Source organism: Primulina eburnea, chromosome 1, assembly GCF_022965805.1.
Source record: "Primulina eburnea isolate SZY01 chromosome 1, ASM2296580v1, whole genome shotgun sequence".
Classification (NCBI taxonomy): domain Eukaryota; kingdom Viridiplantae; phylum Streptophyta; class Magnoliopsida; order Lamiales; family Gesneriaceae; genus Primulina; species Primulina eburnea.
This window is the reverse complement of record NC_133101.1, coordinates 57,635,911-57,651,400: the sequence shown is the minus strand read 5'-3', so window position 1 is coordinate 57,651,400 and position 15,490 is coordinate 57,635,911. Positions and strand designations below refer to the sequence as shown.

The 15,490-nt window shown below is 35.2% G+C and overlaps 1 protein-coding gene across 1 annotated transcript; it reads left to right on the top strand.

The window, feature by feature from the left end:
• The first annotated feature begins 12,138 nt into the window (after nucleotides 1–12,138).
• On the top strand, nucleotides 12,139–15,490 carry LOC140808843 (uncharacterized). The gene is made up of 4 exons (XM_073166144.1): nucleotides 12,139–13,974; nucleotides 14,041–14,774; nucleotides 14,826–15,356; nucleotides 15,445–15,490. The coding sequence occupies exons 1-4, from the start codon at nucleotides 12,139–12,141 to the stop codon at nucleotides 15,488–15,490; spliced, it is 3,147 nt and encodes a 1,048-aa protein (XP_073022245.1).

Below are 15,490 nucleotides of genomic sequence, written 5' to 3'. Positions count from 1 at the left end.
GGATATCTTTTAGCTCAAATAACCACTAGAAACCCGGAAAATTACAATGCGGTCTCGTAATTTGTCTATTTTCGAATTTTAATCCTAAAACTTTCGAATTGCTTTTTTAGTCCCGGAAATTGTTATCTAGCAAATTCCGGTGCGGCAGTGCCACGTCGTTAATTTTCGTAGTCACGTTAGTATTTACTCGAGTGAAAAAATAAAGACTAAAAACAAATATGATGACCAACCAACCACACTAAAACCGCAATTTGAAAAATATTTGGGACTAAAATAGAAAATTAATAAGTCGCATGACTGAAATTGTAATTTCAGATGAATTTGATCACTAGCAAGCTTCGATAGTGCAAAACTAATATTATATCCTTCAACACCATGATTGGTATTTAGTAGAATGAAAACATTGAATATGAACAAATTTAAAATTCATATAAATCAAACTAAAAGTATCTAAACAAGTGAAATTAATTGGTTCACATAATTGATGCGATTACTTTTTTTAATGAAATTTAAATTATAGAATCAAACACTTTCTTTTACCAAATTCTATAGCATACGTGTTGGTGATAACGACGCAAATCAAATCCTTTAAACCATAGAACAACTCGTGCATCATGTTTCGATTAAAGATAATTAATACACTACAACACAAGGCTTTGGGGGGCCACAGATTGAGTCACAATAGGTTCAAGTAATTACAAAAAAAATATATATATATATGACTTGAAACAATGAAGCAAGAAACGATTAACAAAATATTTTGAATTTTTTTTGAAAAAAAAATAAATAAACTAACCCGTGAGCTTTGTAGAAATCCCAGAAATTATACGATGTTTGTATACAACATACGCAATTATATATGATGTGTAGAGTGGAGAAAGAAGAAGATTATAAGAAGAAATTGTGAAAATTGTTTGTGTGTTATTTGGATATATATTTCACACACTAGCATTTTTTTTAAATTAATTTTCTTCTTTGATTATTAATCTTTATCTTTTCTACATTAAAAATAAAAATTATAAGCTAATTAGAGGTATAAGCCTAATATTACTTTAAAAAATGAATTATTTGGTGGATATTTGGATATTGAATGTGCTTCGAAATTTTATCATCTTCATCTAAAAACAAATCTTAGTTTGACTATAAGATATCTTTTAAATTAGATACACAAATATTTTTATATTTGAAGAAATATTTAATGAATAATGTAGTTATGCTAATAAATTAATTTAAATGATATCCAATCAATATTTAGTAAGTTATTTTTAAATATATAAAATAATTTTTACAGCTGTCTTTTTAAGAAATATTTACGACGAAAAATATTTTATTGTGTTAGTTTGCTTGAATATGAAACTTTTAGACAATGGATAATTAAATTTTTTTTTTTCAAATTTTAAATTACACGTTACAATAAAATTAGTTTCAATATAATAATTCGACATCTATGTCTAGAAACGAACGAGGGTGGAGGTAATGTGTACTAAGTCCCTGACCGTTCAATTTTCAATATAAGTCCCATGTTATCGATTTTAATTTGATTGAAGACGGTGTAGAATGTTATTTTATAAACGACCAAATTTCAGTTTTAATCATATTTTTTTATTTTTAAATTTTAATAATTTTTTCATTAGATTATTTATATGTTATTGCAAATATCGTTATGTTAGCGTCGCACTCATTTAAGAAAAAAATAATAAAATTCCAAAAAAAAGAAAAAACAAATGTAGAAAATTAAGACTTAAATCTAAGACAAAAACTTGTGTGAGACGGTCTCACGGATAATATTTGTGAGACGGATATCTTATTTGGGTCACCCATTAAAAGATATTACTTTTTATGCTAATAATATTACTTTCTATTGTGAATATGAGTAGAGTTGACCCGTCTCACAGATTATGATCCGTGAGACGGTCTCACATGAGACCCACTCTAAATCTAAAATAGGGGAACAACTTAGGTAGAGATATACATTATCAAAATTACGTTGTCTCCGCCCCTAAAGGATGTAGGAGTTGGTGAAGTAAGTGAATGTTTGACTAGTTGTCAAAAGTTTTATTTCCTTAACAATACTTTCTCGTGCGAGTTTGTTGCATAGTGTTGGTCCAATACAGTTTATCTGACTAACATGGTTTGCATGTTTTTGTGTAAGGGCGTTGTTTTACTCAATGTGCATCAGAGACTTAATAACTTCGGGTTTCATCGTTATAAAAAAAAATTACAATATTCCTTACATTTATATTACCACTTTTCAAAATTATGTACACGATTTCATATTGTGTCAACGCACTGTTTTTCATATGAAAATTTATTAAGGAGAATTTTTTTAAATTTCTTTCATAGAATTCTTGTTGAATAAATTTCGTAGAAATTTATGACAGAGTGTTCATCGATTTACCAAAAACTATAAAACGTTAAAGACAAAGTTACAACTCAAAACTTTAAAACTATACAGTTGGAAACGTCATGTTTCGTTTGCTTTCCATACATAGATAATTATTATACAATGATGGTGCATAGATTGAGTTATCCCAATAAGTTCAAGTTGTTCAAAGAATCTATGCTATGAAACAATGGAGCCCGAAACAATTGAAATAAGATATTTTGTAAAAAAAAATTATAAAAATTTAATTAACCAGTGAAATTGGTAGAAATCTTATAGGAAGAAATTGTGAAAATTGTTTCGTATGTTCTTCGGATATATATTTCATACACTCACATGTTTTAAATTATGTCAAAAACTTGTGTGAGACAGTCTCACGGGTTGTATTTATGAGACGGATATCTTATTTGGGTCATCCATGAAAAAATATTATTTGTTATGCTAAGAGTATTACTTTTTATTGTGATTATCGGTAGGATTGACCCGTCTCACAGATAAAGATTCGTGAGAATGTTTCAAAAGATACCTACTCTTAAATTATTTACCTCCTTTAAAAATTACCCTTCAACTTTTTATTTTTAAATATGTATGTAAATATATTTTCAATAAAAAAAATAGGCGAAAACTTGTATGAGACGGTCTCACTGGTCGTATTTGTGAGACGGATCTCTTATTTGGGTCATCCATAAAAAAATATATTACTTTTTATGCTAAAAATATTATTTTTTATTGTGAATATCGATAGGGTTGACCCATCTCATGGATTAAGATCCGTGAGACGAGACTCACTCTAAAAAATAAACATCAAAATAAAAACCATAGGCTCAAATAGTAGTATCCAACTATTGACAAAAACTTGTGTGAGACGGTCTCACGGGTCGTATTTTGTGAGACGGATATCTATTTGGGTCATTAATGAAAAAATATTACATTTTATACGAAAAATATTACTTTTTATTGTGAATATCGGTAGGGTTGACCCTCTCACAGATAAAGATCCATGAGACCGTCTCACGAGAGACCTACTCCAAAATATTTTGATAGCAAGTTTCTACTACCAGAGATTGTATCATTCGACATGATGACATGTAATTGATAGAACGAATTACAAATATTTTAAGATTTTTTTTTCGGTTTGAAATATACAAATATTTTAAGATGATTAATACAAACATTGAATATGAACAATTTAAAAATCATATAAATCAAATCAAAAGTATAAAAATAAGTTAAATTTTGTTCACACGATTTAATGAAGTTTAAATTGAAGGCCAAGTGTGCATCGCTTTGTCAAAAACTAGAGTGTGCTGGTGGTAAAGTTACAACTCAAAAATTTTAAATTATAAGGCAGTCCGAGCGTCACGTACACTTCGATTGCTCTCCACAATAATTGATAGGTAGAAGAGTGGACGTGTGGGAGCTTCTATTTTATACAAATAGAGTTAACAATTCAGTTACCTTTTTTATATGCCTATTTGGGAATATTTGATTTAATTATTTTTATTATTTATGTTTTTTATATTTTATACTATGATATTATCGATGTAAGTTTTATTATCTCAGTTCTTATGTTTAATATATAAAAAACTTTACCTTAAGGTTACTCTGACACATGAAAATGTATTAATTTTTATATCAAAAGTATTATTTTCAATTCTAAAGATAGATCTGGTTGATCAATCTCATAGATATAAATTCGCGAGAGAGTCTTACAAGAAAACTACTATAAAAAAAAATTGATTTTATGAATTCGTTGACTGCTTGAATGTAATAAATTATTTCATGATGATGTGTAAATCGTACTTTTATTTTAGGTTGTTTTTGGATAAAAATATGGCTTGAAGCTATTTATTTCAAATTCGTGGATTTTAAATCTATTTGATTGTTTGGATAATTTTTGTTGAGTGAATCAAATTCATCTATTGCTAATTCTCTTATAGATGCAAATCATCCAAGGATAATAATGATGAATTTGAAATAAACTCAACATAATCCACCTTTTAATTATCTCGACAAATCATACATTTATTCCAAATCAAACCTCCCGTCCAAGCACAACCTTATTGATTTCGAAATTTCAAAAGTTACTTTTAATATTCCAAATCAAACCGCTCGTCCAAGCACAACCTTATTGATTTTTCTGAAATTTCAAAAGTTTTGTCCAAGAAAATAATTTTGCACACGGGTAATATCTTAAAACCAATTAGAACATTAAATTCTTCATGGATACAATTATGGATTATCTCTGGTGTGGGCTCGAACCCATGTAAGAGCGAAAAAAATTCATCCAACCTCACCTCACCGCAATTTCGTAATATCATTAATAATAATAATAAAAAAAGAGTAATTTTTTTGCTCGTGTAAGAAAGGATTTCAACTAATAGGAAAATTTATGTGCCTCAATATATAAAGTTGCATCCTTCAACACCATCAATATATACCTTGGAGCGAATTAAAAATATTTCAAAATTGTTTGAAACAAAAATAAAATTTGGGTATAAATATATATTAAATTCCGCCAAATCAAAAGTATTTCAAGAATCGAAATTGGTTTGCATAGTTGACATGATCACTTCTTTAAGTCAGTTCAAATCCTGCAACTCTGTCATTTTTAGGCAATATGTTGCGTATATATAGATAGATACACGAATTCAATGTCGTTGGGTATAATCTTTCTCTTTGTTGGAAAATGCGGTTTACAAAACACAACAAACCGCATAGCATATAGTTTATGTATTTTGGAACAATAATATATATCTATGTTCTAAAATCGCTAAATTTGATAGAAACAATAATATTTTTTAACTAATATGTTTCAAATTCCCACCATCACACCCACAAGAAGAAAAACGATATTCGCCCACGACGAATTTCAGATGGCGGGATATCCACGGTTCACTGGTGTACCAATGCATCAATCCAAAATCAATAATCATGTATAATGGTATAAAGATTTCTAAAAGTGTATGCATTCATATTCACCAAATGGAAAACAAAGGTAAATGCAAAAGAGTACTACCTAAACCAGTTCAATGCATAGACATGAAACTCATGCAAAAACCCTGAAAGGAAAAAAAGATGAATGGAAAAATAAAAGTAATACCCAGGACTGAACTTCATAGACCTAAAGAATATATTCAACAGTTTGCTCAAGGACTTCCATCTTCTTCCTTGGGCAACTCATTAAGATCAAAATCCAGGATTTTAGGTGTAGATTGCGTCTTCTGACCGGTCCAATGGAGTCTCTGGTGGCCTCCAAGAGCTTGGCCAGATGGGAATTTCTTCGAACAAGTCTTACACGTATGTTTCCCATCATTATAACCAACTGGTTCCGGAAGGCTTGCTGCATTTTCAACACTCGAAGCAATTTTACCAGTTTGTTCATCACATGTATTGGTGATCAAAGATTGCTTCTTACGTCTAAGATCATCGCCGTTGCTGACTACAATCTTTAACTTTTTGTGACTCGATATGTGGCCTCCCAACGCCAAGTGAGACGAGAAAGTTTTGCTGCAGAAACTGCAAACGTATCTTCTGGGGGTCTTCGGTGCATTAGGATCGTCTTTTTCCTTAACAGAAGACACTACCTGATTCTTGATATCCGCGGCTTGATCATCTGTACATCCCTCCCTGGATGAAGTTTTCTCACTCAATGATATTTCATCAGAACTCTGTATATTGATCTCCAATTCTCTGATTTCCCCATCATGACCGGCACCTTCTGTGTCCGAAATTTTCGGAGAATCCACCCCAGAATCAGTTTTTCGACTCTTATCACCCCTTCCAGGCCCATCCTCGGTTTCCTCTAACTCAAGCTTCAGCCCTGTCACCTTTTCCTTCCCCTCCTCAGAATCAAGATGATCAGTCTGTACACTTGCCTCGGAACTTATCAAAACCTGCTGAGAATGATCGTCATCCCCAAAAGAAATCAAAACTCCCGAAGAATCGAGAACCGGAGGTGGCAATATCGATAGGCGGATGGTTCTAGCTTTCCCAGGACAGGTTTTCAGATGCATGGTTAAATCCACGATTGAAGGCCTCGAATCGGAGTGACCCGAATCAATATTTTCAGAGTTTCCCTTCAATCACTCTTTCTATCTATCTGTTTCTGGATTTTTTTTATGCGGAGATTGAGTTGCAAAATATCCAAATTCAAAGTCGAAGAAGCAATTTAATAATGTTCTAAAAGGAAACAAAAGAACTTCTCGTCAAATAAGATAAGTAGATAATGAATCCTTTCTCCTGCACGAAATCTTCCTTTTGTAACAAACCCTAATTTATTTTTGGAAAATATATTACATTATCTATATATATATATATATATATATATATATATATATATATTAGTTAAGTCTCCTCGTTAATTATTTAGGGATATTGGTAATATCAAGAATTGTGTAATTTTTTTTACCCTGAGAGCAACAAAATTGAATTTTAATCAAATAAACTGAAATAACCTCTAGGCCAACTACTACAATGTAATCGGATATCTTTTAGCTCAAATAACCACTAGAAACCCGGAAAATTACAATGCGGTCTCGTAATTTGTCTATTTTCGAATTTTAATCCTAAAACTTTCGAATTGCTTTTTTAGTCCCGGAAATTGTTATCTAGCAAATTCCGGTGCGGCAGTGCCACGTCGTTAATTTTCGTAGTCACGTTAGTATTTACTCGAGTGAAAAAATAAAGACTAAAAACAAATATGATGACCAACCAACCACACTAAAACCGCAATTTGAAAAATATTTGGGACTAAAATAGAAAATTAATAAGTCGCATGACTGAAATTGTAATTTCAGATGAATTTGATCACTAGCAAGCTTCGATAGTGCAAAACTAATATTATATCCTTCAACACCATGATTGGTATTTAGTAGAATGAAAACATTGAATATGAACAAATTTAAAATTCATATAAATCAAACTAAAAGTATCTAAACAAGTGAAATTAATTGGTTCACATAATTGATGCGATTACTTTTTTTAATGAAATTTAAATTATAGAATCAAACACTTTCTTTTACCAAATTCTATAGCATACGTGTTGGTGATAACGACGCAAATCAAATCCTTTAAACCATAGAACAACTCGTGCATCATGTTTCGATTAAAGATAATTAATACACTACAACACAAGGCTTTGGGGGGCCACAGATTGAGTCACAATAGGTTCAAGTAATTACAAAAAAAATATATATATATGACTTGAAACAATGAAGCAAGAAACGATTAACAAAATATTTTGAATTTTTTTTGAAAAAAAAATAAATAAACTAACCCGTGAGCTTTGTAGAAATCCCAGAAATTATACGATGTTTGTATACAACATACGCAATTATATATGATGTGTAGAGTGGAGAAAGAAGAAGATTATAAGAAGAAATTGTGAAAATTGTTTGTGTGTTATTTGGATATATATTTCACACACTAGCATTTTTTTTAAATTAATTTTCTTCTTTGATTATTAATCTTTATCTTTTCTACATTAAAAATAAAAATTATAAGCTAATTAGAGGTATAAGCCTAATATTACTTTAAAAAATGAATTATTTGGTGGATATTTGGATATTGAATGTGCTTCGAAATTTTATCATCTTCATCTAAAAACAAATCTTAGTTTGACTATAAGATATCTTTTAAATTAGATACACAAATATTTTTATATTTGAAGAAATATTTAATGAATAATGTAGTTATGCTAATAAATTAATTTAAATGATATCCAATCAATATTTAGTAAGTTATTTTTAAATATATAAAATAATTTTTACAGCTGTCTTTTTAAGAAATATTTACGACGAAAAATATTTTATTGTGTTAGTTTGCTTGAATATGAAACTTTTAGACAATGGATAATTAAATTTTTTTTTTTCAAATTTTAAATTACACGTTACAATAAAATTAGTTTCAATATAATAATTCGACATCTATGTCTAGAAACGAACGAGGGTGGAGGTAATGTGTACTAAGTCCCTGACCGTTCAATTTTCAATATAAGTCCCATGTTATCGATTTTAATTTGATTGAAGACGGTGTAGAATGTTATTTTATAAACGACCAAATTTCAGTTTTAATCATATTTTTTTATTTTTAAATTTTAATAATTTTTTCATTAGATTATTTATATGTTATTGCAAATATCGTTATGTTAGCGTCGCACTCATTTAAGAAAAAATAATAAAATTCCAAAAAAAAGAAAAAACAAATGTAGAAAATTAAGACTTAAATCTAAGACAAAAACTTGTGTGAGACGGTCTCACGGATAATATTTGTGAGACGGATATCTTATTTGGGTCACCCATTAAAAGATATTACTTTTTATGCTAATAATATTACTTTCTATTGTGAATATGAGTAGAGTTGACCCGTCTCACAGATTATGATCCGTGAGACGGTCTCACATGAGACCCACTCTAAATCTAAAATAGGGGAACAACTTAGGTAGAGATATACATTATCAAAATTACGTTGTCTCCGCCCCTAAAGGATGTAGGAGTTGGTGAAGTAAGTGAATGTTTGACTAGTTGTCAAAAGTTTTATTTCCTTAACAATACTTTCTCGTGCGAGTTTGTTGCATAGTGTTGGTCCAATACAGTTTATCTGACTAACATGGTTTGCATGTTTTTGTGTAAGGGCGTTGTTTTACTCAATGTGCATCAGAGACTTAATAACTTCGGGTTTCATCGTTATAAAAAAAAATTACAATATTCCTTACATTTATATTACCACTTTTCAAAATTATGTACACGATTTCATATTGTGTCAACGCACTGTTTTTCATATGAAAATTTATTAAGGAGAATTTTTTAAATTTCTTTCATAGAATTCTTGTTGAATAAATTTCGTAGAAATTTATGACAGAGTGTTCATCGATTTACCAAAAACTATAAAACGTTAAAGACAAAGTTACAACTCAAAACTTTAAAACTATACAGTTGGAAACGTCATGTTTCGTTTGCTTTCCATACATAGATAATTATTATACAATGATGGTGCATAGATTGAGTTATCCCAATAAGTTCAAGTTGTTCAAAGAATCTATGCTATGAAACAATGGAGCCCGAAACAATTGAAATAAGATATTTTGTAAAAAAAAATTATAAAAATTTAATTAACCAGTGAAATTGGTAGAAATCTTATAGGAAGAAATTGTGAAAATTGTTTCGTATGTTCTTCGGATATATATTTCATACACTCACATGTTTTAAATTGTGAACACCATGCACCAGCCGAAATCACTCCAGCCGAAATCACTCCATTTCAGCATGAAAATCGAGTGAGCACTTTGAACCAAAAAGTGGCCACCTTCATCCGGGAGAAGTTAATGCAACCAACCCTTTGATCAAGCCATCAGCGTCATTCATGGAGCCATCAACGCAGCGTCATTCAGGGAGCCATCAACGCAGCGTAATTCATGGAGCGACTGGAGCCTACCTTGTAGAAGGTTGTTCGTGCCTATATAAAGGAGGGCTCCTCATTCGAATTGGCACATCCACTCTCGAAATCCTCTCTAGCAACACTGTAGTCTCGAAGCTCTTCGCCCTCTATAAGCTCTGCCGCAATCTCGCCGTTCGTGTTTACGTTTCTTTGAGCAATCAAAATACGGTAAGTGGGTTTTTGCTACTACTTCATTTGGCATAATATATTTCGAAAATAGCTATGACTTTGAAAATGATATCGGCATGATATATTCGTTCTGCTTCGTATGTAACCCTTTTGGAATTTCGTTTATTGAAAGCATGTTGAGTATTTGTAAAAGCACTGTAATGATTCGATTTAGAAATGGTAAAGGAAATTCCGAACTTTGAAATCTTTGTTTAGGCCCTGATGCGGTGGGTTATAATAACCGTTCCTTTGGCCTCGCCCCTTAGAGGAGTAACATATAGGGGACTGATCAGTTAAAAACCATAGAAAATGAGATGATTTCAGTGCTGTATCCGTTGTCTTTTTCTTGTATCTGATTCGACATGCTAAATATTGAAATTGTGATAATTCGTGTATATGTATAACCTCGATATTTTTCATGTCCGATTGGCCCCCCCATTTACTGAGTATTTTCCCCGAAATACTCACCCTTACTCTCCCACCCAGATAAGGATGAGAATCAAATTGAGGATGAGGAGCAAGAACACTTTTGGGGATGGTGAAGAAACAGGCTGATTCGTGACCGATTTATTATTCAGTCTTATGTTTTCAGTATTTCGTATTTACGCTTCCGCATGTTTCCATTTCTTTCTGAGTTGTAAAGACGTTGAACTTTTGAGAAATTTATGATAATAAACTGGTTTGGTATATGCTGTACTACGAGGCTAGTTGTCTTGCAGTTATGTGATTGCGAGATAACGCCGGTGTCGACTAACCCCGGTCTCGGGGCGTGACATTTAAGTGGTATCAGAGCAGCCAGGTTCATAATCCGGTTGGGGAAGGAAAATGTTCAAAAAAATTTCGGTGGAATTTTATAAATCGGCCAATGCTCTCCCCTCTGAAACGGACCAACGATCAAGACTCCCGACCCTATCGGGAGCCCCAGTGAAAAATCGCGAAATTCCTTCGTTTAGGCCTCCGAAACCTCGATTTTGCCGTTTTAGGAAAGTTTCGTAACTCCTATAACTGTTCGTAGGAAACTCCGAATTCGATTCCGTCAACTGTTCTGGAATCCTCTCGACATATACTTCGGATCCATATGTCTATCTCGAAACTTTCCATTTTTGGAAATTTTCGAAAAGTTTTCTCTATTTTCCGTTATTTGACTCTATACGACTCTGACATTTTTATTCTGGCCTATTGTTGATATTCTGAGCATTTCTCTTCTTTTTCCAGGAAATGGCTCGCACACGTTTGACTGCCCGTAAGAGTGTAGCTTCGATTACTCATAGAGAGACGTTCCAACTAGACAGTCCCCGACCTCGCCCGCGCGCCCAGTCCCTTCTACGTTTAGATGAGTTGGCTCCAGCACGCCACGATAGGACGGTTAGGAGGCTGAGAGCTAGCAATATGCAGAGGAGGAAGCAAGTGGAGGATCTGACTTCCAAGCTATTGGCAGCAGAAAAGAGGATCGATCAGGTATATGAGATGTTCCAACTCGTTAATGAAGATAACGGCGAACTGCGAGAGTCCTTACAACTGACGAGGGGCCAAACCAAACGAGCTATGGATGAATTGGACCGACGTACCGTAGAATTGGCTGAAGCTCGTCACGCACGGGTAAGAGATAAGGAGAGAATGGAAGAGTCGTGGAAGGTGGTCATGCAATTGTCAGAAAATAACCAAAGGCTATCAAGGGAGATAGACGAAAGGAAGGCAAGGGAGAAGGCACTCATTCAGAAGGATCAAGCCAACTGCGCGCGTGCAAAGAATGAGTTGGACAACGCAATAGGGAAGATTCTGACTCATAAGGAACAGATTGCTGAATTAGAATCGGAGAATCAAAGTCTGCAGATGCAGCTGGCAGAGTTTTTAGACCCGGAGATGCCGGAGGAGGATTCTGAGGAGGAAGAAGCCCCACCTGACGTAGCTGTGGGGAATGGAGAGATATCAGATTAGAATATTTTAGTGAACCATTTTTAGTTTATTTCCGTTGTCGCCATTTTCCATTCCAATAAATTCCCATTCAGTTGTTTATGTTTATTTGAGAAATCAATAAAAGTTGTTATTTCGATTACTTGTTGGCATCAATTTATTTTCGCACAAATTATTCAATGCATTCTATCAAATTTGTGCAACAAATATCTTAGAAACTTGTACACTTGTAGGAAATGGCCGGAAGACCTCCACGAGCCAATCGCAACCCACGGTACGCCAACAACCACAATGACAATAATGAGAACCCTAATCCTGACGGAAATCCACCGCCACCACCTCCCAGAATGGGCCTGAGCCAAGCAAATTTGATGGCTATAGCCACCATAGTGGCAACAACTATCCAGGGCTTGGGAAACCCCAATGGTAACGGTAATCAGCAGCCTCAACCACCACCGGCACAGAATGGAATCAAGTACCATTACGAGTCTCTTCGTAAGAACCGTTGCCCAGTGTTCAAGGGAGACGCCGACCCTGAAAGTAGCCAGAACTGGTTGAAAAGTGTGGAAACCCAGCTGCGATTATTAGAGATACCCGAGGCACTCAAAGTAGAGGTAATAACACCATTCCTGGAAGATAAGGCGAGCAAGTGGTGTGAAACAGTCTCACCTACCCTGACAGCCGCCGGAGCAATCACTTGGCGACAATTCAGAGATGTCTTTCTCAAACAATATTTCCCAGCAGAAGTCAGACTACAGAAATTGAGCGAGTTTGAGAACTTCTCGCAAACACCAGGCATGTCAGTGGTAGATTACACCTCCCGATTCAATGACCTCGGAACTTATGCCCCGACAATCATGGCAGATGGAGTTCTGAAAATGCACAAATACAAAAAGGGATTGAGCAGCCGTATTCAGTCATTCTTAGCAGTTTATCAACCTACGAGCTTTGCTGATTTAATGGGAGCTGCAATAAGAGCTGAGACCGACATCAAGCGTCGGGAGGACGAGAACAAGAATAAACGGCCTCTTACTGGACAGCCATCTCAAGGGAAGCCACCATTCAAGAGACCGAATCAGTCCAGTGGACCCTTCAAAGGTGCTTCGTCCCACCCATCTTACCAAGAACCAAAGATGTGCCCCAAATGTAATAACCGTCATTCTGGAGAATGCCACCGACAGACGGGAGCATGTTTCAATTGTGGGAAATTAGGGCATCGAATTGCTAATTGCCCCGAGCCATTGAAGAGAAGTACAAAGCCTAATGCCGATGCTAACCCCAACAAACCAAGGGAGAATAAGCCCAACGCTCGTGTGTTTGCAATAACCCAAGAAGAAGCAGATGATGCAAACGATGTCGTGGCAGGTACCATTTTTGTCAATGAAATGCCAGCTTATGTGTTGTTTGACAGTGGTGCTACTCATTCATTCATATCTAAAAGATTCACTAAGAAACTAGGGCTTACACCTGAATTACTAGTCGAACCATTTAGAGTAGCAACTCCTACTAGTAAGACAATCGAAACACATAGAGTACACCGACAGTGTAAGATCTGCATCCATGAGCACCTGTTCCAAGCAGAATTGATACAACTAAAAATGGTGGAATTCGACATCATCTTAGGAATGGATTGGCTAGCAAGAAACAATGCGATGGTAGATTGCAAGGGAAAGAGCGTTAGGCTCCGAACCCCGAGCCAAAAAGAGGTCGTGTATCATGGCAAATCCAAGGAACAGAAGTCACTTCTTTCCGCATCCCAAGCATGGAAAGCCGTGAAATCCGGAGCAGATATCTATCTAGCAATGATTAACGTAGTGGAGGAAGAGATTGAACTTAAACCAGTGGATATCCCTATCGTGCGAGAATTCCCAGACGTCTTTCCGGAAGAACTACCAGAGACAATCCCGGACCGTGAAATTGAGTTCGAAATCAATTTAGTGCCCGGAGCGGCACCCATCTCCAAGGCACCATACCAAATGGCACCAGCTGAACTTAAGGAGCTAAAAGAGCAACTTCAAGAATTGCTAGACAAAAAGCAGATTCGACCAAGTGCGTCTCCATGGGGAGCTCCAGTACTTTTTGTCAAGAAGAAAGATGGGAGCATGAGACTGTGCATTGACTATAGGGAATTGAATAAGATCACTATCAAGAACAAGTACCCTCTTCCAAGGATAGATGACCTGTTTGATCAGCTTAAAGGAGCCACAGTGTTTTCCAAATTGGATTTGAGAACGGGCTACCACCAATTGAAGGTCAGAGCTGAAGACATCCCAAAGACGGCCTTTCGGACAAGGTATGGACACTACGAATTCACGGTGATGCCTTTTGGTCTGACAAACGCACCAGCAGCCTTTATGGACCTAATGAACAGAGTATTCAAGCCGTTTCTGGATCGATTCATAGTGGTATTCATTGATGACATCCTTGTCTACTCTCCTAGCAAGGAAGATCACGAAGAGCATCTCCGCCTCACTCTACAAACCTTAAGAGAGAAAGAACTCTATGCCAAGTTCAAGAAATGCGAATTCTGGCTAAACAGTGTATCCTTTTTAGGGCATGTGATATCGGAAGCAGGAGTATCAGTAGATCCAAAGAAAGTGGAGTCAATTCTAGATTGGCCGAAACCGAGAAACGCCACAGACATTAGAAGTTTTCTTGGATTGGCGGGCTATTACAGGAAATTCGTTGAAGGATTCTCTTCCATAGCCGTACCATTAACAAGGCTTACTCAAAAGAATTCTAAATTCATTTGGGATGACAACTGCGAGAAAAGTTTTCAGACATTGAAAGAAAAGCTCGCGTCTACACCAGTGTTAGTCTTGCCTACTGAAGATAAGGATTTCACCATCTACAGTGACGCATCGAAGGAAGGGTTGGGATGTGTACTCATGCAAGAAGGAAGAGTGATTGCCTATGCTTCAAGGCAGTTGAAGCCGCATGAACGAAATTACCCCACTCACGACCTCGAACTGGCAGCAGTCGTCTTTGCTTTGAAGATATGGAGACATTATCTCTATGGCTCCAAGTGCGAAATCTTCACGGACCACCAGAGCCTCAAATACTTGTTCACCCAAAAAGAATTAAATATGAGACAAAGGCGACGGATTGAGCTGTTGAAGGATTATGACTTGACTATAAGCTACCATCCAGGCAAGGCAAACAAAGTAGCTGATGCTTTGAGTCGGAGGAATATGAATAAGGTGACCTTAGCTGCACTCTCCGCTCAACCATGTCTGCGAGAAATCGTCAAGTTGAACCAGGATCGAAACCCAGTTCTAGCAAAACTTAAGGAACAAGCTAAGGAAGCAAAGTCTCAAGATACTCAGATCGACGACAAAAGAGTCCTTTGGATGAAAGGACGATTGTGCGTACCAGACGTAGATAACCTTCGAAAAGAAGTAATGTCAGAAGCACATAAGTCGAAATTTTCAGTCCATCCTGGCAGTACCAAGATGTACAGAGACTTAAAGAAGAATTTCTGGTGGAGTGGAATGAAAAAGGATGTTGCGATATTTGTTTCCAAATGTCTTGTGTGCCAACAGGTCAAAGCAGAGCACCAAAGGCCTGGAGGACTTCTTCAACCTCTAG